Genomic DNA, 27,989 nt, shown 5'->3' with positions numbered 1-27,989 from the left:
ATGGCAATATATCAAGTTCTATATAACCAGAAACATGTAAGGAGGACGATTTTAGAATAACTAATTTAAGAGCACGCCTATGAAAACTTAGGAGTGGTTTTAGGATGTTATCACTCGCTGAATCCCAGACAGTTGAGGCATAGTTTATATAAAATTCAGTGTAGGCGTGAAAAAATATTTTTCGAGTATGTAAATTTTAAAAATGTTTTATTTTAGAAAGTTGATATACCTTTTTGGAAATAGTTTTACATAACACTGATATGTGATCAGACCAGGTCATTGTGGTTTAGTTCAGACCAAACAGTTAACTGGTTAATACTTACCTGCAATGTTCTGGAAACTTCAGAGAGTTTAGAATTGTCAACGTGTAAAGTCGTATCGTCAGCAAACAGTTCACAAAATGCAGTGATAAATAAAGGTAAATCATTTACATAAATGGAAAACAATATCGGTCCCAACGCAGAACCGTGAGGAACACCATATTCAATAGGTAATAGAGAAGATTCTTTTCCATTAATTATTACCAGTTGTTTCCTATCAGATAAAAATGAGTGCAAGAGATTTTTTTTTCCCTTGCATAGAAGGTTATATTTTCTTTTCAACATTGTCTCCATTACAATTTCACATGAAATTCCACACCAATAAAGCAAAATTGCAATTCACACCACCTTTAGCAATAGAGGTAGTACACACACACACACATACACACACACACACACACACACACACACACACACATATATATATATATATGTATGTATATATATGTATATATATATATATATATATATATATATACATGTACACATACACATACAATATACACACACATGTATAATATGGTTACCGTTTGCAAGGGTGTTTTTTAGTTAACAAATAGCTAACGAGCAAGCAAGAAAGAATGGATGAAGAATAGAGAAAACAAACAAAAAACAAGCACATACACAACAACAACAACAGCAACAAAAACAACAACAACAAAAAAGACATAGATCCCAGAACATGACATTTCCAATCTCAGCTCACAGCACACATTAACAGTCAAATCTCATGGATCACAGGGAACATACGAGTCACAACAAACCAGTCAATACAAGATTGGTCAATATAATATTTCCACTCCTGTGGAAATACCTCTGACTCTATATAAAAGATTAGAGTTTATGTTCCATCACTAAATCTAAATAGGGTAGCCATTTAATAGAGAAATCCTGATAAAAACATCATCTGTTTTAGTTTTTTCATCAGTGCCAAACAAAATAAGTTCAAAATTGAGGGTCATTCTTTCACAGTTTTCACATTTTATTTTCAAACTGAAGCCAAAAAGTTTGTATAACTGGGCAAAACCATAAATAATGCTGTATTTCATCTTTTTTTGGTGTCACAAAAATTACAGTTGTCATTTTCAGTCACACCCATTACTTTAAGGATATTATTTGACACGAGGATTCTATGGCATATTTTGATCTGAAACCATTTAAACTTTATTTCCTTAATTTTTGACTCACTTGTATAAACAAAGTGAGTCTATGTTTTAACCCGGTGTTCGGTTGTCTGTGTGTGTGTGTGTGTGTGTGTGTGTGTGTGTCCGTGTGTCTGTGTGTCCGTGGTAAACGTTAACATTGACATTTTCTCTGCAAATACTTTGTCAGTTGACACCAAATTTGGCATAAAAATAGGAAAAATTCAGTTCTTTCCAGTCATCTTGTTTAAAACAATATTGCACCTCTGGGATGGGCACAAAAAAAATAAAAAGAAGCCTAATTATATGCAAACTGCATTTACTGTTATATTTATATTTTTTATATTCTCTAAACTTGGCACTTTGACCTCTTATTCTGACACAACAACTAGAGGAGTCATTATTATCATTTTTTGTTCAAACAGGAACTTCTTTTGCTAAGCATGGAATTTTTATTTATTTTGCAAGTGTTTTGGTGCAGACAGTAAAAAAGGGAAATTACTCTGTAATTAATGCTAGGGGACGTAATTTAACACAAGTGAGTCTTGAAGCCCTTGCCTCTCTTGTCTTTATCTTTTTAAATACAATCTCCCAATCAATTTGTGTATTTAGCTTATTTTCCCATTTCATAAAGGCTTTTATGTCAAATATTTCTATCCTTTGCAATAGTAATTCATAGTATGGTTTTATTCCTTTACTTATTCCACATAATATTTGTAATGCCTTGCTATCTTTGTTCTTTTTGCTATTTTCAAATTTTATGTTCCTTTTTCTTGCATATTCTTTAATTGCTTGTGTACAGCTTATGAAGTCAAGAAATTTACTTTTATCCCATACTTCCTTGAGAATTCTACATAATTTAAGAATTGGCCTCTTTCATTTAGAACATCATTAACAAAAAATATATCTTTATCTGTCCATGCTTTATAGTGAAAATTGTTAATGTTGATTTTGAACTTGTTACTGGTTCTGCTACAATTTCTGCATTCTTATTCAATTCTATTTGAAGACAAAATCTATCATAAGCATCATATACATCTCTCCAAAACATTACCTTTGTTTAGAAATCTTTTAGAGCCATAGTTTTTTTTTTAATTCTATCTATTTCAGGATGTATATTCTGTAGTATTTTCTTCCATTTAAAACATGCAGTGAGCATTTTTCGTAGCCAGGATAGTTTCAGTGCTTGTACAAAAGCCTGTATGTTAGGTACTCCAATTCCCCTGCTGTCTACATCATGCACTGCATACACTCGTTTTATTTTGTCTGTTTTTTTGTCCCATACAAATTGAAAACACATGTCTTGTAGCTGTTTTAGATCACTGTCAGGTAGGTTTGGTAACAATATCCATAGGTAAACCAGTTTGGACAGAATAAGTGATTTGAGCACAGCTACCCTGCCCAGAGGTGTTGATATTCTTTTCGACCAAATATTAAATAATGTTTTTACTTCGACAAATTTATCTGCCATGTTGATTTCGTTAGACTAGATAAATCATTTGAAAGCCAGATACCAAAGATTTTAAATTTAGGGGGGTTCCATTCCATACGTTGGTTCTCTAAGTATATTATATTTGAGTTTTTCTTTTTACCTAACCAAACATTAACAGTTTCTTCAACATTTAACTTGAGTCCTGAAAATTCCTTAAACTCTCCTAATACATCAAACAATTTTTCATAAGACTTTCTGTCTCCTTCCAATGTAAATGATGTGTCATCAGCAAACTGACTTATTTTAAATTCCGTGTCTGATATCTGTATTCCTTTAATTTCTTTGTCTTCTCTAATTTTACAAGCTAATATTTCTACACACAATATGAATAAATACGGTGATATAGGGTCACCCTGACGACACCCTCTGTTTATAGTGAAAGTCTGTGACATCTTTCCATTAACAATTACACGAGCTTTAATATTTTTATAAAAAGTGTATATCCATTTTCTGATATCATTTCCAAAACCAAATGTTTCAAGAACATTTCCCATGTAATCCCAGTTTACGGAGTCAAAGGCTTTTTCAAAATCAATTGAAACCAATAACCCAGGTAGTTGTTTTACATCTAAGTAGTGTATCATGTCATATGATAATCGAATGTTATCTCCAATATACCTCCCTGAAATAAACCCAGTCTGATCTTCATGAATTAGTTTTGGTAACACTGTTTTCATTCTATTTGCTATGCAAGCTGAACTTATTTTATATATGACATTAAGTAGTGAGATAGGTCTCCAGTTTTTAAGGTATTCCCTTGGTTTATCTCCCTTGGGTATGCAGATTATCAATCTTTCTCTTTGTGTGATTGACATTTCACCTTTAACAAACCCTTCATTTATAGACCGAACCACAAAGTCCCCTATCTGTCTCCAGAAAAAGTTTTAAAAGTTTACTGTCATCCCATCTGTACCTAGGCTTTTGTCATTCTGCATATTTTTTAACACTTCTGATGCTTCTTCTTTTGTTATTAATCCTTCCAGTTTGTCGGATTCAATTTTGCTTAATTTGGGTAAATTTGTTATGTAATTACTATGCTCTATATTTTGTTATTTTATTTCTTTATATAAATCACTGAAGAATGTCTTTGTTTCCTCTAGCATTTCATCACTTTCAGTTAACAGTCTGCCATCATTTGATACTAATTCTAACATTTGTTTGCTAACAAAATGTCTTTTCTCTAATGTACAGAAGTATTTGTTTATTTTCTCCCCCTGAGATGCCCATCTTGCTTTGGATCTTAACATTATGCCTTCCATTTTTGATTTTCTAATTTCTGTTAGTTGTGTCTTACGTTCTGTTATGAGAAGTGTATCAAGTTCAGTATGGGGTGATTTTCTTTCTAATGCTTGTGTTTCCTCCTCTAAGTGTTGTTCAGTTTGTCTTAATTCTCTTTATTTCTTTATACTGTATGAAATGGATTTTGCTCTAATTTCCATTAGAAGTGTATCCAAGAACAACTGGTCCGAAATCACAAACTGTATCTGGTCATTGCTTATTTGTTTGAGATTTTCTCTCACATAAGGAAGCACTGCATACTGTTGTTTTATTTCTTCAATAGTGTCATTAATCAATTTTGCATATTCATGGTCTTTGAGTAACAATGAATTAAATTTCCAAAGGCTTCTGCTTCTTTCTTAAACTTTGAATACTATTTCTATGCATATTAGAGAATGATCACTTCGATAACCAAATAGAATGCCTGCATTCTTTACATTAGTGATCAAGGATTCAGAAACTAAAAGAAGTCAAGACGACGAAAAGGGTTGGTTCTTCTCCAACTATATCTTAAAACTTCAGGATTCAGTTGTCTCCAAACGTCAGTTAGCTCTAATGTGGAGGTCATTTCAAAAACTACATCTCTTGCTTTTACATTATTTATATGCTTATAGTTATAGTAGTCAAGATTAGGATTTATTACTAGGTTCCAATCACCTGCAATAAGGATATTTGGAATACTCAATTCCTCAATTTTTGCTTGGATTTCTTTGAAAAACTCTGGTTCATCCCTGTTTGGGCCATAGATATTAGCTAATACTATCTAATGTCCAGCAGTGTTTAACACCAGAATGATATAATTTCCCTCCATATCCCTAATTATTGTTTCTATTTTAAAGTCAAAATTATTGTTAAATAAAACTGCCACACCCCTTGATCTACTATTGTTAGAGGAGAGTGCAAGAGATCTATTTTTGTATTGTTTGATAAGCCATAAATTCTAAGTTTTTTAAGGAGAAGTGCATGATCAATCACATCAAAGGCTTTTGCGAAGTCTACAAACAGAACTCCAGTAATTATTTATTATATATTATTTATATTAGTCAGCCACTTGTCAACTAAGGATGTTAGTGCAGCGTGGCCTGAATGATTAGGTCTGAAACCAGACTGACTTGGATGAAACAGATTAAAGGAATTAAAATGACTAAAAATGTGTTTTTAATGTGGGTTTCTAGGGGTTTTGACAAAGTAGACAAGATTGAAATTGGTCTATAATTTGAAGGCTCTGTTTGATCTGACTTGTACATTGTAAATGTAAGTAAGGGTTTCAGAAATAACTGGTGCAGAAAGTTTCAAAATCTTACTGTCAGCTCCATCCAAGCCTCTGGTTCCAGTTTGCTTTGAGTGTGATAATGCACTGCAAACTTCATTAACAGCCATTAAGGGAATTTTTGAGTCAGACGAAATATTTTTCGACATACAGAATTCGCTTAAACCTTCAAGAGTATTATTTAGAGACCTATCAGACTTTACAGTTGAACTAGTTACCTATTTCACAAAAATGTCTATTAAGTTTATCAGGAGACATATCACTGACTGATGTACTTTTAGTATTGGCATTACGATTAGTGATCTGGTTTATTGCTTTCCAGATTGATTTACTATCAGCTTTTGAAGAAACTAGTTCTTGAAAATATTTCTTTTTAGCCACATGCTTCAGGTATTTAACCAAATTCCTTTGTTTAGCATTCTCTTCTTTGGTTCCTGTTTTTAGTAATGCATCTCTTAAATCCATGGCATTTTGAAGATCTTGTGTAAGCCATGGTACTTTCGAATTAATACTAACACGTTTAGATTTTAATGGAGCATTTTTATCATACACATTTAAAAAAATTATGATACCAAACTTCAAATGCCTCATCAGGATCTGTGAACTGATAAACAACAGAAATATACGAATTAATTAAATCAAACAAAAACTTATCACGATCGAATTTTGAAAAGTCTCTATATTTAATTAATGTGTGACAATTTCTAGGAATTTTAACACCTTTCTTTAACCATGTTAAACAAATAGGAAAGTGGTCACTGCAACCATAAGCTGGTGAACATATTTCAACTATATTATGTATTGTAGATGCATAAATGTGATCAATAAGCGATTGTGAAGATGGAGTAATTCTAGTTGGCTTATCTATCAATTGGGTAAGATGAAATGATTCCACAGTATGTGTCCATAATTTATTAGGTTTTAATAAATCAATATAAAAGTCGCCCAATAATATTAATTCATCAGAAAAAGAAGTAACGTCCTCCATCAAAAGAGTAAAATTGTCCCTCCAATGAACACATTCAGCTGGATTTCTATAAATAAAACCCAGATGAACTGGTTTCCATCTTTTTAAGTTGACTTGTATCCATAAGGATTCAATACAATGAAGATCAGGGGGATGCACTTGTTTAAAATTAATGCTCTGGTGGATATATATCAATAACCCTGTTTCCATAGTATGTGTAGGATCTCTACGGACACCATTATACCCTGTCATTTTTAGTTCAGAATCACACATATTGTGAGATAATCGAGATTCAGCTACCCAAAAACATGAAAATACGCACCGGAATTATGTAAAATAAACGATACATCTGTCAGTTTACTAACAACATGATTGATATTAAGAAATCCAATTCTAAGGCCATCTTTGGAAGGCCACACATCAAGTATGCTTGGCATTGTTCTCTACACTTCACGAGAAAATGCAAAATTTTATCAAACATACAATAATCACAATATCAAATAAAGGCTGTGAGGGTCAACTGCACAAATGACAACAACACGGTAATTTGCAGAGATAAGAGACGAAATATCCAAATCACAAGCAAAAAGTAGAAAATTACCGACAAGAAAAAAGACCTTTAACAAAACTCTTTATGAGTACAAGGTATCATTCACTAAGTACTTTTACTTTTTTCTAAATGTGACACACGGGCAAATGTCACAATTATTGGACCACAAGTCAACAATACAGTTTTCATGATGGTCCGGCAAATTAGTGGGTATTTTATAACAACCATACATACACGCACGCACGCACGCACGGCACGCGCACGATCAAACATACAAACACACACACACACACACTACATATTTATGTCCACGATAGAAAATGGAAACACTACCTTTTGATTTTACGTTAATCCTAGGCGGCTGGGTAGATTTCATATCGATAATAGAAGGAATTACATATTTTTTAAAATCAATCATTAAATTTAAAAAAATTATAATAATGAAAAAAAAAAGGGGGGGGGGGGCTGTTATGACGGAGTGAAATGTTGCTGAGACAAAAGACGTGATGCCATTGTCAGTAACTGTTCTGCATTAAGGATGGATATCAGTTGGGGAGTTGGAATTATTCATTCCATACGTCCTATTCTATGAGGGGAACGCATTTCTGTTCATGGGTGTGTCAACATAATGATGACTGAATGCAGAGCTCTGAGTGGGCAAAGGGTGCAGGAAGACTCGGTTCAGGGTTATGTGGGAGGGGGTTCATTGGAAATTCTTTGGGGGATGATCTTTGCATTAAAGGGGGAAAATGTTCAATGGATGAAAATGGAGGGCAGTCTTCTGGAGTAAATTGATGGTTGGCACGATCATGATTATTCTAGGCACTTACATAAGGGTGAAATGATGAAGGACTGGGATAAGTCAAAGCCGCGGGCTGTCTTGGTTCAGGATTTCTCAGAGGGGCTTTAACTTGATTGTGAAGGAAAGAATCAAATGGAAAATTCCTGACAGGCACATTCCGCCACAGATTTTTCAGACTGTCCGCAAGTTTCGAAGTTCCTCGGACATTTGAGTGAATGACGTCACTGTACAGACTCCTATCTTCTGCAAAACCGGGGAAGTTGTCAATATATGTAGCGTTATGTTTGTCACAAGCCACCTTTTAATTGCAGTTTGCTGGGAAGATAGTATTATTGAATGTCTGCCTGCCTCTGTCAGGAAGAATGAAACTGAAGCTGACACGAGCATTTGGAAATTTCTGATTACACAAAACAATGAGGGGTGACCAGGTACTGACAGAAATGGGACCTGACGGGCATGAATTGACACCAGCATGGACGATCAATTCCTTTAAACTTGGGGTTACGGACAACGAGGGAAGCCACGAGAGAAGGTCTTCGATGGACATACCTGGGACACATATTTTAAATGGTCGTTCATGTCTAAGCACTAAACGTTTGGGATTGACGTAGCGCAGCACAGAGTCCCCAACCAGCAACACAGTAGTTCTGTAAGGAACAGACATACAACACAGCGTATCAAAAGGGGATGATGCACTGTGGACACGATCTGGCTTGACCGCTCGGCTATCTTTCCCAGAATGTGTGTCTGTTGATAGATAATTTTTGTTCTTTGACACATCAGTATTTGTGTCAGAGAGGACAGAATAGAAATTCTTGGTCTGAACAGCACATTCTACAGATTCGCCGTTCTGTTGAGGGGGAAGAGAAGAGGGGTCTGTGGGACATTCCCCTTTGTCACTCACTGGAGACAGACTGTCAGGGGTCTGTGACTTGGCTTCGGAAGCCGGCTTTGAGGAAGTATTATGCATATTGGATTGTGTCTCAGTGACTGTGTCCATACGAACATCTTTAACAGGACTAACATCATCCCGCGTTTGACTGAATGGCACTGTTTCTGTTTGCGTGCAGACATCAGAATGGGTAATAATATTTTTCACAAAAGTATCAGGTATCGTTTGCGTGGAAATTGTGACACAGTCTCTCTGAAATGATTTATTTCTTTTTATCTGAGACTGTAGAGAACCCAACTGAGTTTTAATAGAATTGTTTTCTTCCACAATTTGTTTGTTGACAGTTTCTAAATTTGTTACCACAGTTTTCATGTCATCTATCTTATCACAAATATAATTAAATTTATCACATATGTTTACACGCAGATCATTTTTCGTTGCGTGAGAGAGAGAGAGAGAGAGAGAGAGAGAGAGAGAGAGCTGGTTTTCCACTCACACATTCACTACCCAGACCGACCTGCCTCCAAGCATAAGGCTGATGAAAACTGGAGCTCAGCACGCAGCACATGTGCACCACCGACAGCACCAGCCCCGTTGTGTTAGCCATGAGGACACTGACCGGCATGAAAGCGTACGTGAGATAGATGTAGAACATGGCGCACCACAAGCCGTTGAAGGCGTCCAGAGGCCGGTCGCCCTCTGTGACCTGCACCACGTCCAGCATGAAGATCAGCAGCATCATGGTCCACACCAGGGTCATCTGCTTCGTGTGCTTCACGTCCGATATGCAGCACCACACCTGAGAAGTATCATTTTCAGTTTCAGCCTCTCAAGGAGGCGTCACTGCGTTCGGACAAATCCATATTCGCCGCACCACATCTGCCAGGCAGATGCCTGACCAGAGCATAACACAACACGTTTAATCAGGCCTTGAGTGCATGCTTATATATTTGTGTACCTATCAGAGTGGATTTCTTCTACAGAATTTTGCCAGAGGACAACACTCTTGTTGCCATGGGTTCTTTTTCAGTGCGCCAAGTGCGTGCTGCACACGGGACCTCGGTTTATTGTCTCATCCGATTGACTAAACGCTCAGTTTGATTATACTGTCAAGCTTGGGAGAAAGAGCGAGAGCGGGATTCGAACCCACACCCTCAAAGACTTTCTATATTGGCAGCTGAGTGCCTTAACCATTCTGCTACCTTCCTCCTCCACCTGAGCAAAGGGTGGGTTGGACAAGCGTACCAGATAACTGAACTCTTTTTTTTTCTTTTTCTTTTTTTTACATCGGGCTAAAGTAAACTTTGTTAAGATCACCTCACTGCGTTTTGGACTCTGGGTTGCGCAGAGCAAACTTAGCTAAGCTCTGGAGCCACAGGGATTTATTTCTAGTTCACTGGGGAAGCCGAAAATTGGGTTGGTTGCACAAGCAAACCTGGCTAATATATAACGAGGTCAGGTCAGCGGCATAGCCCTTGCTACTGGTATCATGCAACCCAGTACTAACTGCCGCAAGTGAAGTCTCCCAACGACTTACCAGGCGGAGAAGGAAACCTTTCCCAACGGCTGTGAAGACGGAAGAGGATGACCAAAGGGCAGGGGAAGCTCTTATCGTTGGCTGGAAGTCCTCCTAGGAGACGGAACTCTGAAGAAAAAACCTGCACCTGCCGAGGCCGTTCTACACGTGACAGTATCTGCACCTGTGGGACTCTAAGCGTCGGTAGGCGAGAGAGTGGGGAAGGGACTGCACAACTCCTCTTCACAAAAAAAAAGTCGCCTGTGCTGGTCAGGCAACCAGGCTAAAGTCGGAACGACGAGCTAGCCCTTCAACGCCCAGCTTTCCCAATCTCTGCGGCAATGGAGAAGTGGTAACGGGGACAGGCAGAGGATGCTGCTGGCAGTTCCTAGTCACGACTCTGCACGCAGGCGGCTGTGGGCTGATGGTCGGCCGTAGACTGGGGCAGATGCGGCGCCCGTATCCTCCCACAGCGTCAGAGCAGCCCTTTTTAGGGACAGCACTGCTCTCCCCACACAGGGAAGGTGAGATAAAAGGATCCCTAAACAAAGCCTGCCTCACCTAGTACTTAGTAGGAAACCGCACCTACTTGGACATCCAACACTAGCGGTCGAAAACAACAGAAGAAAAGAACCAGGAGTCATGCCCTGACTCTGGGTGCCTGGAATGTTCTCACCCTTTTGGACAGAGATGACCAGAAAGGCACACAGCGCTCATTGCTAGAATGCTTGATCGCTACCATGGTGGATATAGCAGCCCTGAGCGAAACCAGGTTTGCCGGTGAAACCCAGCTGGAGGAAGTTGGAGGGGGCTACACCTTCTACAGCATTGGGAAACCAGAAGGCACCCCAAGAACCTCAAGTGTGGGCTTTGCCATACAAACCAAACTTGCACGACAGCTTGACAGCCCTCCAAGTGGGATAAACGATATGCTGATGACCCTGCGTCTGAAGCTGTCCGAGGATCGCTTGCCACAGTCATCAGCTGCTATGCCCCAACGATGACCAACCCTGATGACATCAAAGAAGCCTTCTACAAGGAGTTCAGCCGCACCAATTCAGCGGTAGACAGAAAGGACAGACTGATAATCCTTGGGGATTTCAATGCCCGCGTCGACGTGGACTTCTCCTCGTGGCCAAAAGTCCTAGGACAGCACGGCACTGGCAAGTGCAACTCCATCAGACTGGTTTTGCTCTCACTCTGCACACAGCATGGACTGACCATCACCAACACTCTCTTCAAACAAGCGGACAAGTACAAGAACACATGGGTGCACCCCCGCTCCAAGCAGTGGCACATACTGGACTATGTGACTGTCCAGCAGAGGGACAGAGGTGATGTTTCCATTACACGCTGCATGAGAGGAGCAGTCTGTTGGTCGGACCATCGCCTGGTACACAGCAAGATGAACATCAGACTTGCAACTGCACGCAAGCTCCAACCAGCCAAGCAGAAACCCCCTAGGAAGCTGAACATCCACTGCCTCCCTATCACCAAGGACGTGTTGCAGCAGCAAATCCAAGCAGCTCTCTAAGAAATTCCTGCATCGACTGATGTAAAAGAGGTATGCAGCACCTTTAGAGATGCTGTGTACACAACAGCAGCTGACACACTCGGCTTTGTCGAGAGGAGCCACAAAGACAGGTTTGACGAGAACGACTCTGGAATCTCCAAGCTCCTGAACACGCTGAATATACGGCATCAGGATCACATTTCCGATAAAGACAGAGGAAGAATAACCAGTACTTGCAAACCAAGCAACTCGTACAGAAGAAGCTGCGTGAGATGAAGAACACCTGGTGGGAGAGAAAGTCCGAAGAGCTTCAGTCTGCTGCTGATGCTCACGACACAAAGACCTTCCATTATGGTTTCCAAGCTGTGTATGGACCGAGAGTCACAGGATCAACCCCTGTCCGAACCTTGGACCAGACCACCCTCCTGACAGACAAGAAAGACATACTTGCCCGCTGGGCAGAGCACTTCAGCACCCTCCTCAACAGGGACTCATCCATATCTGATGAGGTAATTGCAGCCCTCCCATAGCTACCAGTTAATGACTCGCTAGCTGCCCCTCCACCGAGGCTGAGACCCAGAAGGCCCTGAAGCTGACAACGTCAGGAAAAGCACCAGGAGCGGATGGAATCCAGGCTGACACCTACAAGTATGGAGGCGAGGGGCTGACAGACAAGCTGACCACCCTGTTCCAGTCTATCTGGGAGAGATGGGAGGTCCCCCAGGATTTCAAGGATGCTTCAATTGTCCACATTTACAAACGGAAGGGAAACAAAACATCCTGCAATAACCACTGTGGATTCTCTCTCCTCTGCATCGCCGGCAAGATCTTTGCCCGCATCATACTGAACAGACTGGTTGACCATTGTCTCCAACACAGTCATCCCTGAAGCACAGTGCGGCTTCCTCTCAGGCAACATGTGACATGGTGTTTGCCATACGCCAGATGCAAGAGAAGTGACGTGAGCAGAACAAGGAGCTCCCCAGGGTCTTTGTAGACCTGACTAAGGCCTTCAACACAGTGAACCGCCGTGGTCTGTGGAAGATCCTCCTAAAGTCCGGCTGCCCAGAGAGCCTAATCCAGCTGATTGCGTCATTCCACTATGGCATGCAGGCGAGAGTACAGGAAAATACTGACATGTCAGATCCATTCCCTGTGGTAAATGGAGTGAAGCAGGGCTGCGTCCTGGCAGCAACACTGTTCTCCATTCTCTTTTCTGCCATGCTGACTGACGCCTTCCAAGACTGTGACCAGGGCATCTACATTCAGGTTTGCTCAGGTGGCAAACTTTTCAACTTGCCGCGACTCCATGCTAGGTCCAAGGTGTTTGAGGCATTGTTGAGAGAGTTCCTCTTAGCTGATGACTGCGCACTTGCTGCACACACCCATGGGGACATGCAGTTCATTATGGAGAGGTTCTCAAGCTCCTGCAGACGATTTGGACTCACCATCAGTCTCAGCAAGACCGAGTCCATGTATCAACCAGCTAACTCACAGAACGCCAGTGCCTCCCCCCTCCCTCCCCCTACAGAGCTGTTGTGCTGACCACCTTGTTGTACTGCTGTGAAACATGGACGACGTATCGCCGTCACATTCAACAACTTGAGCAGTTTCACCAGAGATGCCTACGAAAGATCCTCGGCATAAAGTGGCAAAATAGGGTCTCCAACGTCCAAGTCCTAGAGAGGAGCGGCCTGCCCAGCATCGAAAGCCTGCTGATCCAATGCCAGCTACGCTGGACAGGACACACTGTCCACATGACAGACAGCAGGATCCCAAAGATGCTATTGTATGGCCAGCTGAAGGAAGGCCACCGCGAACTTGGAAGACCGTGCAAGCGCTTCAAGGACACCTTGAAGACAAACCTCAAAGCCTGTGACATAGACAGCGCTTCCTGGGAAACTGATGCCCTTGACCGCTCTCGCTGGAGGATGCTAGTGGAATAAAGACGTCTGAAAACAAGAGAACGCTGGCCATTAATGAGAAGCGTGAGCGAAGGAAGCAGGGCTCAATTTCTGGGGACGTTTTCCCTTGCAACACCTGTGGGAAGTGCTGCGCATCCAGAATCGGCCTCTTCTCCCATATGAGGACACACACTGACAGATAAACCTGTCTGCCTACTCTTCCGTCGTTCCGACGGGAGACTCCATCATTTATATTTTTTTTTTTTTTTTTTTTTTTTTTTTTTTTTTTTTGTTAAAGAGAAAAAGAAAAACAAACACATCAATCTGTCAAATATTCCAAATTTTCGGAACGATCACGTTCCTTCCTCAAGGGATAAGTTGTTTACTTGTTACAAGGGTCACTCTTAGATATAGATATATATATATATATATATATATATATATATATATATATTCATCTGTTTTTGTGCTGTCCCTTGTTCAGTTTCAGAAGTCATTATCTCACTCACCCGAGGCACACAACAGTCAAATGTATGCATCAATAAAAAACATGTGTGTCCATCTATTTCAATGTCGCCCCTTGAAACATTCTATTACTTGATATTCAAAAGAATAAAAGAAAACCAAAGTCCTCCGGGTCTCACAATCATGTGCAATTACGTACATGTGTATACACATACACGCGCGCGCGCGCGCGCACACACACACACACACACACGCACGCACTCAAATATACTCTCTCACCTCCACTTTCCCCAATGCACAGTCACACACCTACCGCCCACACCCATCCATCCACCAATTACCACCACCAGACTAAAAACACCGTTACCATTTCCAAATATAGACACACACATTAACAAACACACACGCATTCTCCCCAACACAACCATAGGCGCGCAGACACACACACACACACATTATCCTCCCCCTCATAGTCCCACACATGCACTCTCCCCAACACACACACACACACACACACACACAGAGAGAGACTCAGAAACATACACGCGTTCTCTCTCTCACTCTCTCTCCTTTACAAAACAGGCTCTCACATCGAACATCATCATGGCAAAAGCCACTAGGCACATGACGATACCCCGGGTGGGCAAATGGCAGCCACCCAGGAAGTAGAAGACAGCACAGATGGGGCAGTAGATGCAGAGGATGGTCACGAGAACGATCAGGGAGTTTTGATGCTGCCCTTCTAAATAGCGATTGTAGAACTCCTCCACCATGGGGTCCGATACGCTCTTATTCACCATCGTCTTGACCAGCTGCTGGAACTGACCAAGCGATTAGGGATGGATAGGATGGATGGGTGGATAGATGGGTTGAATCAATAAATGCACTCTCTCTCTTTCTTTCTCCATCTGTCTCTCTATATACTGAGACAGGGCAGACAGATATACATTTCAAAATAATTATCTGATTACAATTGAAATAAAAAATACACCCAAAGAAAATAAATATATATATCAAAACTATCAACAAACACACGATTCTTTTTAAATCACACACACACACACACACACACACACACACACACACACACACACATTCTGTGCATACCTCAATAAAGCGATGCATCGACGGTACAACGGTCACTTGATCAAGATCAATTTCTTCTTGTGATTTTTCTTTCTCTCTCAGCTCCACTGCTGTCCCTCGTTCCCAAGCTCCCTGGTGGCTGCTTGATACCCTTCTGCTCGTGAAGAACGCGGAACAGCTACGGCTACGCTCAGACTGAAAAGATGGTTGAAACGAGTTTTTAGAAGGCGCCGACTTTGACTCATTCTCGGTTGTGCTCGAAGATCCAGCGTCCGAGGATGAAGCAAGCAGAATCAGCTGGATTGTGCTTCCCCAGGAGGCCTGTCTACTAGAGTCATAAGAACCTCTGATCCCCCTACCTGTGAGATGAAAATAACTGGTCTCTTCTCCAGTGTCATGTTCACACTCTGTCATGTTGTCAACATCAGAGTCACGCTGCTGCCGGATGCTCTGGTCATGGTGAGTCTTGAGAAGACTTTCAGCGTAAGACTGATCCTGGCTGCTCAGGTCAGATGAAGTCATGGAAAGATTATCACAGAACGTTTTGTCAATTTCAGAATCAGGTTTGGCATTGCTGTCATCAGAATTGGATCCCTGGCAGTTATTCTGGTCTGTGTTCACGTCTTGATAGTCCTTTTCATCAGAGTCGACGTACTGGTCAGCACAGGTCTGGCCACAAAAGTTATATTGACGGTTGTTCTGGTCAGAATCAGATTTTTGGTGATATTTCTGGTTAAAGGGAGACTGTTGGCAACTGTTTTCGTCTGAGGAATGCTGACGGTTGTTCAGATCAGTGTTTGGATTGTTGATCTTGTCGAAATGTGACCAGTGACAGGTGTTTTGAATAGAGTGGGACTGTTGACAGGTCTTCTGGTCAGAGTGGGATTGTTTACAGATATTCTGGTCTGAGTGGGGATATTGACAGTGGTTTTGGTCGGCACATACTTGCTGATAATTGTTCAGATTGCAGCAGGGCTGCACATTTAGGTGACTATGGGCGTCCTGACAACTGAGTTGACATAAATGAGTTTGCTTAAGTTTTTTCTGGTGAACATGGGGCTGCTGATAGCTATTCTTATCAAAATGATATTGCTGATGATTACTTTCTTTGTCAGAATTGATTTGATGAGAATCATCTGGGTATGAATGGTTGTAATATTTGTTTTTGTCAGAATCTAACTGCTGATAGTTGTTTTGATCAGAAAACGACTTGTGAGAATAGTTCCGGTGGAAATTAGTATGTTGATATTCATTTATGCCAGAACGGTCCTCATCATCATTGGCCTGGTTGGTACCGCAATGAGGACAGATATTTTGTTGCTTCTGGCAGCATTCTGGTTTAGGAGTTGGATGTTGACTGTTGGGCAAAGATTGCAATTTAATGTTTCGGTCAAAATGAAAATCATGATTACTGTTTTGGCCAAGGAGTGAATTGTTATAGTTCTCATGTTCAGAAAAGGTGCAATTATTATCATTTTGTCTTACAAACGGGACGTTGTGCACCACATGATTATCGTCGTTTCGCATAGGAAGAGGTTGACTGTCGGTGGTTTGATGAAGAACAGGGTAGTCACATTTGTCCTGGTCAGGCTGGAGGCGATTACCACAGTTTGGGTTTGCAAGAGTATCCTGTTGGTTGTTTTGGAAAAGAAAACATTGACGCTGGTTGTGTTGCTGAGCATAAAATCTGCTTTGAGTTAGGGGATACTGGTGATACCTGTCTCGGTCACAAATGACGGAAATCTTTGAGCTGAAGTCGCCCTCAAAAACAAGTTGGTGATTATCTGAGTCAATAGTGGACAGCTGGTGGGCGCACTGTTCTGATGTTTGCTGTTGTTTAGTGCAAACAGACTTGGTCCTGTGATTCATCTGGTCATTACAAGGCTGGTAGTTACTGCATTGATCAGAAAAGGTCTGATGAATAATATAACCACCAGGTAGTGTCCTCAACGATGTGTGGTGTGGATATACAGTGAGACCAGTGTCAGACGTGGATAAGCTGGTGTGGTGTGTATGCACGTCACTGAATGACGTAAGCTTAGTGGTAGAAATGCGTTGGCCGGGAGTATACTTCTTTTTTCGCATCCTGACAATATTTGATGTTATTTTGCATGTTATAAATCTAGAAGCGCTTTCCTGTATGGATATGAATGGAGGCGGTTTGCTCTTGGTCCGCAAGAAACAATGAGTCTCTGATTTTTCACCAGAAAGACCCCTGAGACTCTGGAAGGATTTAACATCTGTTTTCTGATCGTGTGTAGCCACACCACAGAAGTAAACAGGCAAGTCAGGTTTAATTTGTTCTCTGAACAACAGCCCTGCATCGTGACCACACTCAGTAATCCATTGCTTGGTACACACACCTCTGCTGGTGATGGAAGCTGGGCTAACCAGTCGCAGATCCTTGTCAGTTATATTGCAACGTTTCTGATATGTCATACCATAAAATGCGAAGTATGTAAATAGACAATGAAATCGATTTTTCCTCGGAAATGAGCATTAATGAAAAACCACACAGGGATTCTGATCTCTTTTTTTTCTCCAAATCTATGTTATTGTGGTTTCACAGGTTGCTGGCAAGAGTAACTGAAGGGGGGAAAAGTTGTTGAAAAGTTTCATTCTAAGACCTGCAACAAATACAACGAATGCATAATACATGAACATCGTGACTGCACAGAGAGTCAGGCAGAGAGAGACAGACAGACAGACAGAAAAATACTGAGACTGTGAGAAAAGAAGTGGACAGGAAAAACATATCAAACAGCCAACTGAAATTTAGTATAAACAAAAATTCAAGCATATCTACAACAATAGAAAACATACTGATTGTAAGAAGAAAAGGGTCAACCAAAGGTAAGTTCCAACTCCAGTTTGATTCAAACATTCCGGAAGGTGTTGAAGAAACAAATAATTATTTAACGTGTATTGGATGGAAGCTGGTCTGTGAAACGCTAGACTAATGACGGACAACAATTTGTTTTCGACATACGCGTCAACTGTGTGTTTCTGCGTATTTCTGTTTGAAGGTCATTCAAACGAAATTGTGTGTGCATGAGATCAACGTGGTGTGTGTGTGTGTGTGTGTGTTTGTGTGTGTGTGTTTGTGTGGGTGTGAACTTTGTTTAGTGGTAATTTGATAACTTTTATTTTCACAGTTAATGTATAAATATGTTCTGGTTATCATTAGACCCACGTCTCTGAGGTCACCGATCATGCATCATTGTATCCAGATCTACGACCGCTGTCCTTCAGTGCAATCACACCAAATTTGAAATGTGATACAGTTATGAGGGATCTTTCAAAATAAAATGACAGACTCTTATAAATAACCACACATAACTCACGAACTATTTCATTTTGAAACATATTAAATTTTGAAATACAACATATCAAATTGTTACTTTTAATAAACTAATTATCAGGATGCAACAGTCAAACTTTGAAGCAGATGAGGTAAGCAGATTGATTCTTGATAACAAACCAACACATTTACATCATTGGACCAAAGGTAAAAATTCTGAAGCAAAGAAATATTCGATAAAGTCCTATATTAGCGTCCTAAGTTAATGGACCTATTTTACCGGCAATTTTTGTGCGCAGATGAAACGATATTACCATTAGCAGATCTTGTAACCGATTTCTAGTGAGATTTTTTTTTTTTTAAACTAAACTCTATTTGGGACGTTATTTTACCTAGTTTTGATGCTGATTCAGTCAATAAACTTATAAAGTAACGTGCAGCCATCTTACTCTTTAAGATTTAGGTCCCGCAAACCATGAAAATATGTAAACAAAAATCACGGCGGTTTGAGATGACGAGTGTCCGTTCGGGTTCGTGTTATGGGTCATTTCGCGTATTATAGTGCCTGTTTATGATTAGAAGGGTCGACAACACGCAACATGTCATTTCTCATATGTCTTCATTGCAAAACACTAGAAAATTTTCGTTGAAATAGGTGCAATAATTTCGGACTCTACAACAGGACTAAAGTTCACAGAATTATATCATTTTGAAATGTAATATTTTTGTTACTTTTGAATAGACTAAATATCTGGATGCGACAGTCAAACGTCAGATCGATGAGGTCAGTAGATCTGTTCTTGCCGCTAACAAACCAACAAATTTACATCATTTGGACCAAAGGTCTAAAGTCTGAAATAAAGAAATATTGTTAAAGTTTAAAGTACTTACATCCTCGGTGTGATTGCAGAGAACATAATCTATGCCTCATCAATCTAGATGGTTTTGTTGTTGTTTTTTGCGTGTGCTTTGGATAATCGGGCTGATGGTAACAAAACAACAATGACTTCCGGCCGGCCGAGCTTTTCGTTGACGTCTTTTTTCATTGGTTAAATTAATTCAGATTAAAATTGAAATCACTCTGTTGACTTCTTCTTTGAAATCTACACGAAGCAGAGCAATGCGATAGTACATAAAAAGACTCATTTGTATTGCATTATACCATGCTAAATGCTCACCTGTTCGGGCAAGTTAAGACTGTTTAGTCAATGGAAACTGTTTCTCAGATCTCTCCCTGTAACGGCTTCCCTGGCAACAAAGGTGTTAACGAGACTCAGTGTTTTTATCCCTTTCTCTGTGCTGTATACGAAAGAACACAACTTGTGGTGACCCTTCGTCCACCCACGCTTGTGTGTTGATACCAAAGAGCAATACAGCCCCTAAATACCCCCCCCCCCCCCCCCGCCTCCCCCCCCCCCTCCCTCCGCCTTTTTTCCATTTCTAATACATCTGGATCCAGCCGCATTGTCAGAATATTCCAAGTAAAGTGAAAACCCTGAGAATTCCAAAATCTAATATTTGATTTGAGGTCGGGCCTGTCTGCTGTTCAATCTACTCAGAAGTTATGCCATAAAAAACATATAAAAATGGATTGTAGAATAAACAATTTGTAAATCATAAAACAGCCACATTCCTTATTGCCAACTGTTTTATTAGTTGTTTCCATATAAAGATTCTGAGGCACAAGCTGGTTAGCAATCACCGTTTTCACACTGGTGCAGCCGATCAGACGACGACGACAGTAAACAACCACTAATCAAAAGTATACAAGGCGTTTGACGTGCTCTTCAAACTTTCAAAATTTCGCATATTAATATTAACACCCAGATTGTCCATAAAACCAAATTTGGGTAGCAGTCACTGTCAAATGATTGCTTCATTTGCTAACACGTAGGGCCTATCGTTGTGCCGCCGACCCGTTGTGCCGACCCGTTTACGGATTGTCTTTTGTCACAAAAAAGACAAAATAAGATGGGCAAGCCATACTAATAATCTCCCTTTTTATTTGACATTTGGGTCACAGTAACGTCACAAATGGCGCAACTGGGTCCAAACGTATGCATTCGCGAATCCTCATAGGCTACGACCTTTGTTTCAAATTTCGTAAAGATCGGTTCATAAACAGCTGAGAAAAGCTTGTTTGCGTAGAGAACTGCGCATTCTAAAAATAGAACATGATTTACGTCATCGTGAGCTTATTACTTATACCGTTTATAGTCCCTAGTATAATGAACACATAACTGAAATTTGGAGGAAATCCGTTGATAAACAGCAGAGATATTAGTGATCAAAATTTTGGCAATTTGCGCCACTGTGACGTCACAAATGGCGCAAATGGGTCTCAACTCATACATTCGGTAGACATCATAGCCCCCGAGCTTTGATCCAAATTTTACTAAGATTGGTTCATAAACAGCCGAGAAAAGGTTGTTAAAAAATCATCGAATAGCGGGACGGCGGCATAATGGGTCGGCGGCATAGCGGGACGGCGGCATAACGGGTACCCCCCCCGTTTTGAGTCTTGCGGTAGATCTGGTTCCTTCTTCTTCGTTTGTGGGCTGCAATACCCAATATGCTCACACGAGTGGGCTTTTACGTGTATGACCGTTTTTACCCTGCTATGTTGGCAGCCATACTCCGTTTTCACGGGTAGATCCGGTTCCAAAATCCTTCTTTCAGTGCTTGACCCCATCCTCTTCATGGCATATATGAATAATCTGAGCAAAAAATAAAAGCCCAGATTCACCTGATTGCTAATGACACCATACAGCCAGCCTGGGAAACTTTTGTAATTTCGCACTCCAGTACCAACGCTCATGTATGCATTCGTTCTTCCCCTCAGCTAGCCATATCTGGAATGCCCTTCTCTCCTCTGCCTCTTTTACGTACCGACTCCCCAGCTGCCTTTATATTTAGACAATTAAGTCACTGAGGCCTGAGTGAACTAATTTCTTGAAGTTCAGCCCACCCCCCTCCATCCCCCAATGAACATGGGTAAGGGTGGAGTTTTTTGTTTTGGTGAAAGGTTCCTGCTTCATCAGTTCATGTTAATGTTCTTCCTTCCCTCCCCCCCCCTCCCCCCTATATATATATATATATATATAGAGAGAGAGAGAGAGAGAGAGAGAGAGAGAGAGAGAAATCCTGGACATAATAAAGTAAAATACACACATTCGAACAGAGAGCAGGTAAGAGCAATGTCACGGTGTGTTCAGTGAACATCATGCAGGGAAGCCCTTCACAGAACAGGGTACAACAGATCATTGAGGACGAGGTTTTATTCATCATCAGTTAATCATCACTGGGTTTCACTCAATTTTTGTATTGGAAAGTAATTAAACATTTTCTTTATAGTTTTTTTAGTTTTTCCATTATGTATGGGGAAATTATTTGACACAACGAAAGACTTAGCAGGATGCTGGTGATAAAGACCTTATTTTGCCTAATGACAGTATCTGTGTGTGTTCTTTCAAAGACATGGATAATAGAATTTGATGTCAAGATATGATTCTACTATCGGAAAACCACTCCAACCTGTTAGAAAGGATTTAAGAGTTAGTTTTCTTCTGATCTGTTCTCAACAAAACCTGTGCAGTCACAAATAGAACAAGTCAAGGTGTATTGTATTGTGTCGTGTTGTATTGTATTGTATTGTCTTGCATTGTGTTGTGTTGTATTGCATGCATTGTATTGCATTGCGTAGCGTTGCACTGCATTGCATTGCATTACATTGTATTGTATTGTGTATTGTATTGTACTGTATTTTTTCAAAGCAAAGTTCTTAGTGTGAAATTCAGATTGCTCTCTCCAGGGACAAATTGAGACCTAGCCATCTGGTTTTCAAGTAACTCTTGATAAAAATCATTTCAATGCATTACATTGCAATGGTAAAATTATAAACAGTGTAATTTGTAATATAGTATATGATCTCAACGTTTTGTTTCATCTTTTAATTTTGGCCAAAAATGGAAGCCACAAAATTTGAAGTACATCACTGGAAACATTTTTCTTAAAAATGTAGATTTTAAAAATATGTTCAATATATCTGCTGAGGAGATGTAATGGGAACACAGAAAGTATGTCTGCCTTTATAACTTTCTCCTTTTCTTCATGTCCTACCTTGTTTAAGTTTGGTTCAGGACACCATGGGACATTTGACTAGTTCAACACAAAATAATAGGTCAATTTCAAAATTAATGGGTCAGAAAAAAAAGAAAAGAAAAGAAAAAAAAAAATAATATATATATATATATATATGTGTGTGTGTGTGTGTGTGTGTGTGTGTAGAGATGATGAATGTGCTAACGTTTGCTGCATCATGTTAAACATGGGAGATACTACAGTCATTATATAACTTTATTCTGCAATGCTGAAACACTGATCTCTGTTGACTGCTGTGGATAGCAAACGTTTATTAAAGAAACAAAAGCAAGGCAGTACAGCTGAAAAACATCAGATCCACAGAGTAATTGTCACTTGTGTTACTCTAGTACAATTGCTTTTGGAAAGCACTTCCATCTGCTTTGTGGAAATCCAAATCTACACAGATGCAAAATGTCTCATTATTTCCTGAAGTATCACATATATAGTAGCATAATTTGCAGACCTGTTTAATTCTGTTCTTGTGTATACACAGGAATAAGAATGAGCACACTTTTTGACTCACTTGTGTAAACAAAGTGACTCTATGTTTTAACCTGGTGTTCGGTTGTCTGTGTGTGTGTGTGTGTGTGTGTGTATGTGTCCGTGGTAAACTTTAACATTGACATTTTCTCTGCAAATACTTTGTCAGCTGGCACCAAATTTGGCATAAAAATAGGAAAAATTCAGTTCTTTCCAGGCATCTTGTTTAAAACAATATTGCACCTCTGGGATGGGCACAAAAAATAAAAAATGAAGCCTAATTATATGCAAACTGCATTTACTGTTATATTTATATTTTTTGTATTCTCTAAACTTGGCACTTTGATCTGATATTCTGGCCCAACAACAAGAGCAGTCATTATTATCATTTTTTGTTCAAACAGGAACTTCTTTTGCAAAGCATGGAAGTTTTATTTATTTGCAAACGTTTTGGTGCAGATAGCAAAAAAAAGTAAATCACTCTGTAATTAATGCTAGGACAACTTAATTTGCTTTAAACTGATCTTTCTCATCTTAAACATTACATTTTGAAATTATACTCAATACATAAAAAAGCTTGTGTGTTTTACTCTCAGTGTACAGGGCTTTCAATATGTTCATTCGCCCAAGTGGTCTTTTTCGGAAAATACTAAAATCAATACGACGAGTGGACTTTGCAGATCTGTTGGCTGAGCCCTGAAGGTCATGGGCAAAAATCAACTGCGTACACATACTTATACACATTCAAAGCGCGTGCTCATATTCTTTGTGAACGCGAACGACGCCATTTTGTTTCAAGTTGTTGACCTGCCGGTTCAATCCTATATTCAATGGACAATACACGATAACATGTGATGGAAAGTTGGAGAAGACCGTTAAATATTTATTCAAAGAAAGATTTGTGAACGCCTCATCACTTACTGGATTATGCCCCAAACTGTCATAAAAATATCCACAGAATCAGTCGGAATTCACAGTTAAAAATTGTAAACCATGCGAGTTAATACCCTTGAACTGATCACGATGAAACGAAAAAATTTCCGGTCTTGACTTTTCTCAAAATTAAGTCCTTTTCACTTCTTACGACGTTTAGAAGTACTTGTACTTGGCTCTACATGTTATTAGTTTAACAAAATACTCAATTTTCATATCAACTTTAAAACTATAAAACTAGAATGAACATAAAAGAGAAATTGAATCAACCGTGTTGTACTACATTCCCGGCAAGTGTAACTAAACTTGTACATCTATCTAGATCTAGTGAAAACGGCTAAATGTTGCAGTGTGATTGCCATTAAAAAGAATTTTTTATTGCCCTTAAAGATTTTTTGAATGCCCAAGATACACCAGAATAATATGATTCAAACAGCGTTCTCACTGCGAATACCGCAACTGATTTATCGCCCTTTAAAAAAGTATGTTCAAATGTTAAATTTTAGAACGTCAGTTAAGGAGCCACGATAGTGTAATGGATAAGGCAGTTTCTTCTCACCCGAACACGCGGGGTAAACGCGAAGCTTTATAATAACAAATACAGAACACATTTTGACGATTAGATTTTTTTTTTTTTTTAAGTGTATCACAACTGAGTCCTGAAGGCCTTGCCTCTCTTGTTAGATAATGTTATGGAAGCACGAACATACCCTAAATGTAATAAAAACAGTTATGCATGTAAAAGTTTGATTCTTTATTTTACCCAAAAGGTCTGCACACGTGCATAACATCAATAAGTAAATGCGGCAGCTGAAGAAAACTCGCAGATTCAGAAGAGTGCAGAATGGAAGAGAGAGCAACTGTTCTGAACACTCATTAATTTTGGTATTTTTCGACATTGTGCAGCTCACTTTGGCGTCATGCTCCATGATAAGGATGATGAATTCTTACAGCCAAATGCTCTGCATATATCGAAGCTATCCTCAGTTGTGGAGTCCAGCGGGGGCAAAAAACAATTTGCACTTTAAATATATTTGGAACAATGACATTTTGCACTTCATTCTGCCACAGTTCACAATATGCAAGCGATGATGCCATTGTGTAAATGTACCTCATTTGTTTCCCAGCTCAGTTTTGATTTTGTTTAACAGTGTTCATTTGCTTGACATCAAACTACAGAGTAAGAACAATAAGGATTATATTTATATTCTATAATTTTTGAAACTGTAATCATGATTGTTCTGCAGTTGAATAGGATAAATCTACAAAAGCCCTTTCAGCATGACCAGTTTTATGAAAAAATAATATCAAGTGATCAGGTGGCTGCCAAATCAATGGGTCATTTAAAAATTGTATGCATCAATGACTGCTGACCGATACAAAACCAACAAACCCTATCAGTCCTTATTCCAAAATCAATGCATCCAACAACAAAAAGGAGGAGTTTGTATTATACTCCATGTTTGGTGTTTACATATACTTACCATGTCAAACTGATGCAAACTAGGCCTATGGTTTGCTCTGTTTGGCCAAATTTCGCGCGGCTAACAGTGAAAAGACGCCCCTCTTAGTCTGGCCCGCTCTTAGCCAATCAAACGCCTCTAACAGCTATAAGCGCTGAATCATTCCGTGGCCATGAATGAAAATGCCCCATGAGAACCACGGCGGAGACGCGGGGACGGACGGGCGGGCATTCGAGTTTGACATGGTAAGTATATGTAAACACCAAACATGGAGTATAATACAAACTCCTCCTTTTGGTGTCATATACTGTACCATGTCAAACTGATGCAGAATTTAAAGCAAATGGAGGAGGGCAACGCCTACTGCTTCGTATGGGGAGCCCTTGAAACTGAGACGGCAGTGTTAGCCGCGACAAAGGAAATCCCCTTGGAACCGTCAGCCCTGGTCATACGGAATCCCGGAGGTAGAAGTTGATGAAGGGATTCTCCGACCGCCAGAAGGCTGCCTCCAAGACATGCTGCAGTGGTACCGAGTGCTGGAAAGCAGCCGAAGTAGCTATGGCCCGCACTTCGTGTGTTCTGGGATTAAGACAACTGAGATCCTTGTGTGCATGAGAGTAGGCTCTACGAATGACTTGGGAAACCCAGCGGGAAATGGTGCCTGCAGCGATATCTTTCTTGTAATTCTCATTGAGGGAGATGAGAAGGTGCCTCTGAGAAGAACGCCTTTGGCGAGACCTATTGCAATAGTATTTGAGGCACCGAACGGGGCAGAGATGCCTATCTTCATCATCTTGTGCCAGAATATCAGACAAAGGTCTGACCCTCAGAGAGGGGGAAGGGACCTCGGGGTCTTGGTTCTTAGCCAGAAACTGTGGAAGGAAACGAAGAGTGATGGAACCATCTCTGTGGAATGCTAGATCTTGTGGCATACCACTAAGACCATGAATCTCACTTCTACGACGGCCCGTGGCCAGCAACAGAAGGAAAGTGGTCTTGAGAGTGAGCAGGTCAAAAGGAATAGTCCCCAATGGCTCAAAGGGCTGTTTTCGAATGAAATCCAGCACCAGGAACAAGTCCCAGAGGGGCACTCTTCTGGGATTCCTAGCTTCCTTCAGAGAGGCGCCCCTAGCCACTTCTCTGAGCAGGAAATCAGCTTCAAAAGCGGGACCACCTAGCTGTTTGATAGTGGTACAAATGGCAGACCTGTACCCTCTCACAGAACTAGCAGACAGGTTGAGAACCGAGGAGCAGTGAGCCAGAAAGTTGGCCAGCTGCATGCTCGTAGGGTTAGTAGGGGGAATGTTCTGAGCTGTACACCAACTCAGCCATTTCTTCCATCAAAAGTCATACAAAGTCTGTGTTCCCTCCCTCCTGGCTTTGGAGACTATGGAGAGGAGGTCGGAGGAGGCACCCCCCTTGGTCAGCGCGGCCGACACAGAGGCTGACCGAGGGGTGGAAGACTTCAATGGTTATGCTGACAGATCCGCCCGCACAGCAGTCACGCGTGCAGGTGGAGCATTTGAGGATTGGAGTGAGGAATGCCCGAACGAGGCTGCCTCAGCAGATGAGGTTTGGTTTCCAGTTCCAGTGGTGGAACATGTGTCAGGGACTGAAGGACCGGAAACCAGGGCTGGGCTGGCCATTTTGGCGCAATGAGGATCATCTGCGGGCGTTCCAACCTGGCTTTCCGTATCACCTTGGACAGGATTGGAAAGGGAGGAAACGCGTAGGCAATCAGACTGCTCCAGTCTAGAGAGAGAGCATCCACTGCCCATGCTTCTGGGTCGGCGACTGGAGAGACGTAAGTGGGAAGTCTCTTGCTGAACCTTGTCGCAAACAGGTCCACCATCGGCCGGAACCACTGTTCCCACACTCCTTGCAGGGTGTCCTTGTCCAGGGTCCACTCTGTGTGTATGACACTCTTGGACCTGCTGAGAGCATCTGCCAAAATGTTGTCTTTCCCTGCTATGTGTCTCGCTGAAAGTGCAATGCCCTTGCTGTGGCACCAACGGAGGAGAGCCTCGGTCCGCAGAGAGAGGTCTGCCGAGTGCGCTCCCCACCCTTTGTTCACGTAACATGCGACTGTTGTATTGTCCGTGAACAAGCAAATGGTCTTGCCTTTGGCCTCCGCTATGAAGTGCTGGAGAGCCCTGCGAACTGCTTCCAGTTCCAGAACATTGATGTGGCATAGGCGCTCCTCCGGGGACCAAGTCCCTGCTGCATGGAGTGAGTCCATGTGGGCTCCCCAGCCCATGGAGGAGGCGTCTGTGAATAGTGCCACCTGAAGAGTAGGATGGGCTATGGGCACCCCCTGTGTCAGAAGAGGGGTGGTTAACCACTCTGATGTCACCTCGAGGAACCACTCGCCCAGACATATCCAGGTATCCCATGGCTGAGTGCTCTGGGACCACCGTAGCCTGAGTGCCCTCTGAAGAGGGCGCTTGAGAACCCTGCCCAGAGGGATGAGAG

At 40.9% G+C, this 27,989-nt stretch overlaps 1 protein-coding gene across 1 annotated transcript in view; it reads right to left on the bottom strand.

Moving 5' to 3' along the window:
- LOC143277550 (adenylate cyclase type 6-like) overlaps positions 1-24,983 on the bottom strand; it is a 64,487-nt gene extending 39,504 nt beyond the window's left edge. Inside the window, 4 exon segments of the mRNA XM_076582435.1 lie at positions 9,231-9,512; positions 14,702-14,932; positions 15,621-15,866; positions 24,966-24,983. Coding sequence (XP_076438550.1) covers positions 9,231-9,512; positions 14,702-14,932; positions 15,621-15,866; positions 24,966-24,983 — 777 coding nt within the window.
- Between the last annotated feature and the right edge of the window lie 3,006 nt (positions 24,984-27,989).

This window comes from Babylonia areolata, chromosome 2, assembly GCF_041734735.1.
Source record: "Babylonia areolata isolate BAREFJ2019XMU chromosome 2, ASM4173473v1, whole genome shotgun sequence".
NCBI lineage: Eukaryota > Metazoa > Mollusca > Gastropoda > Neogastropoda > Buccinidae > Babylonia > Babylonia areolata.
This window is presented reverse-complemented; position numbering and strand designations above follow the sequence as displayed.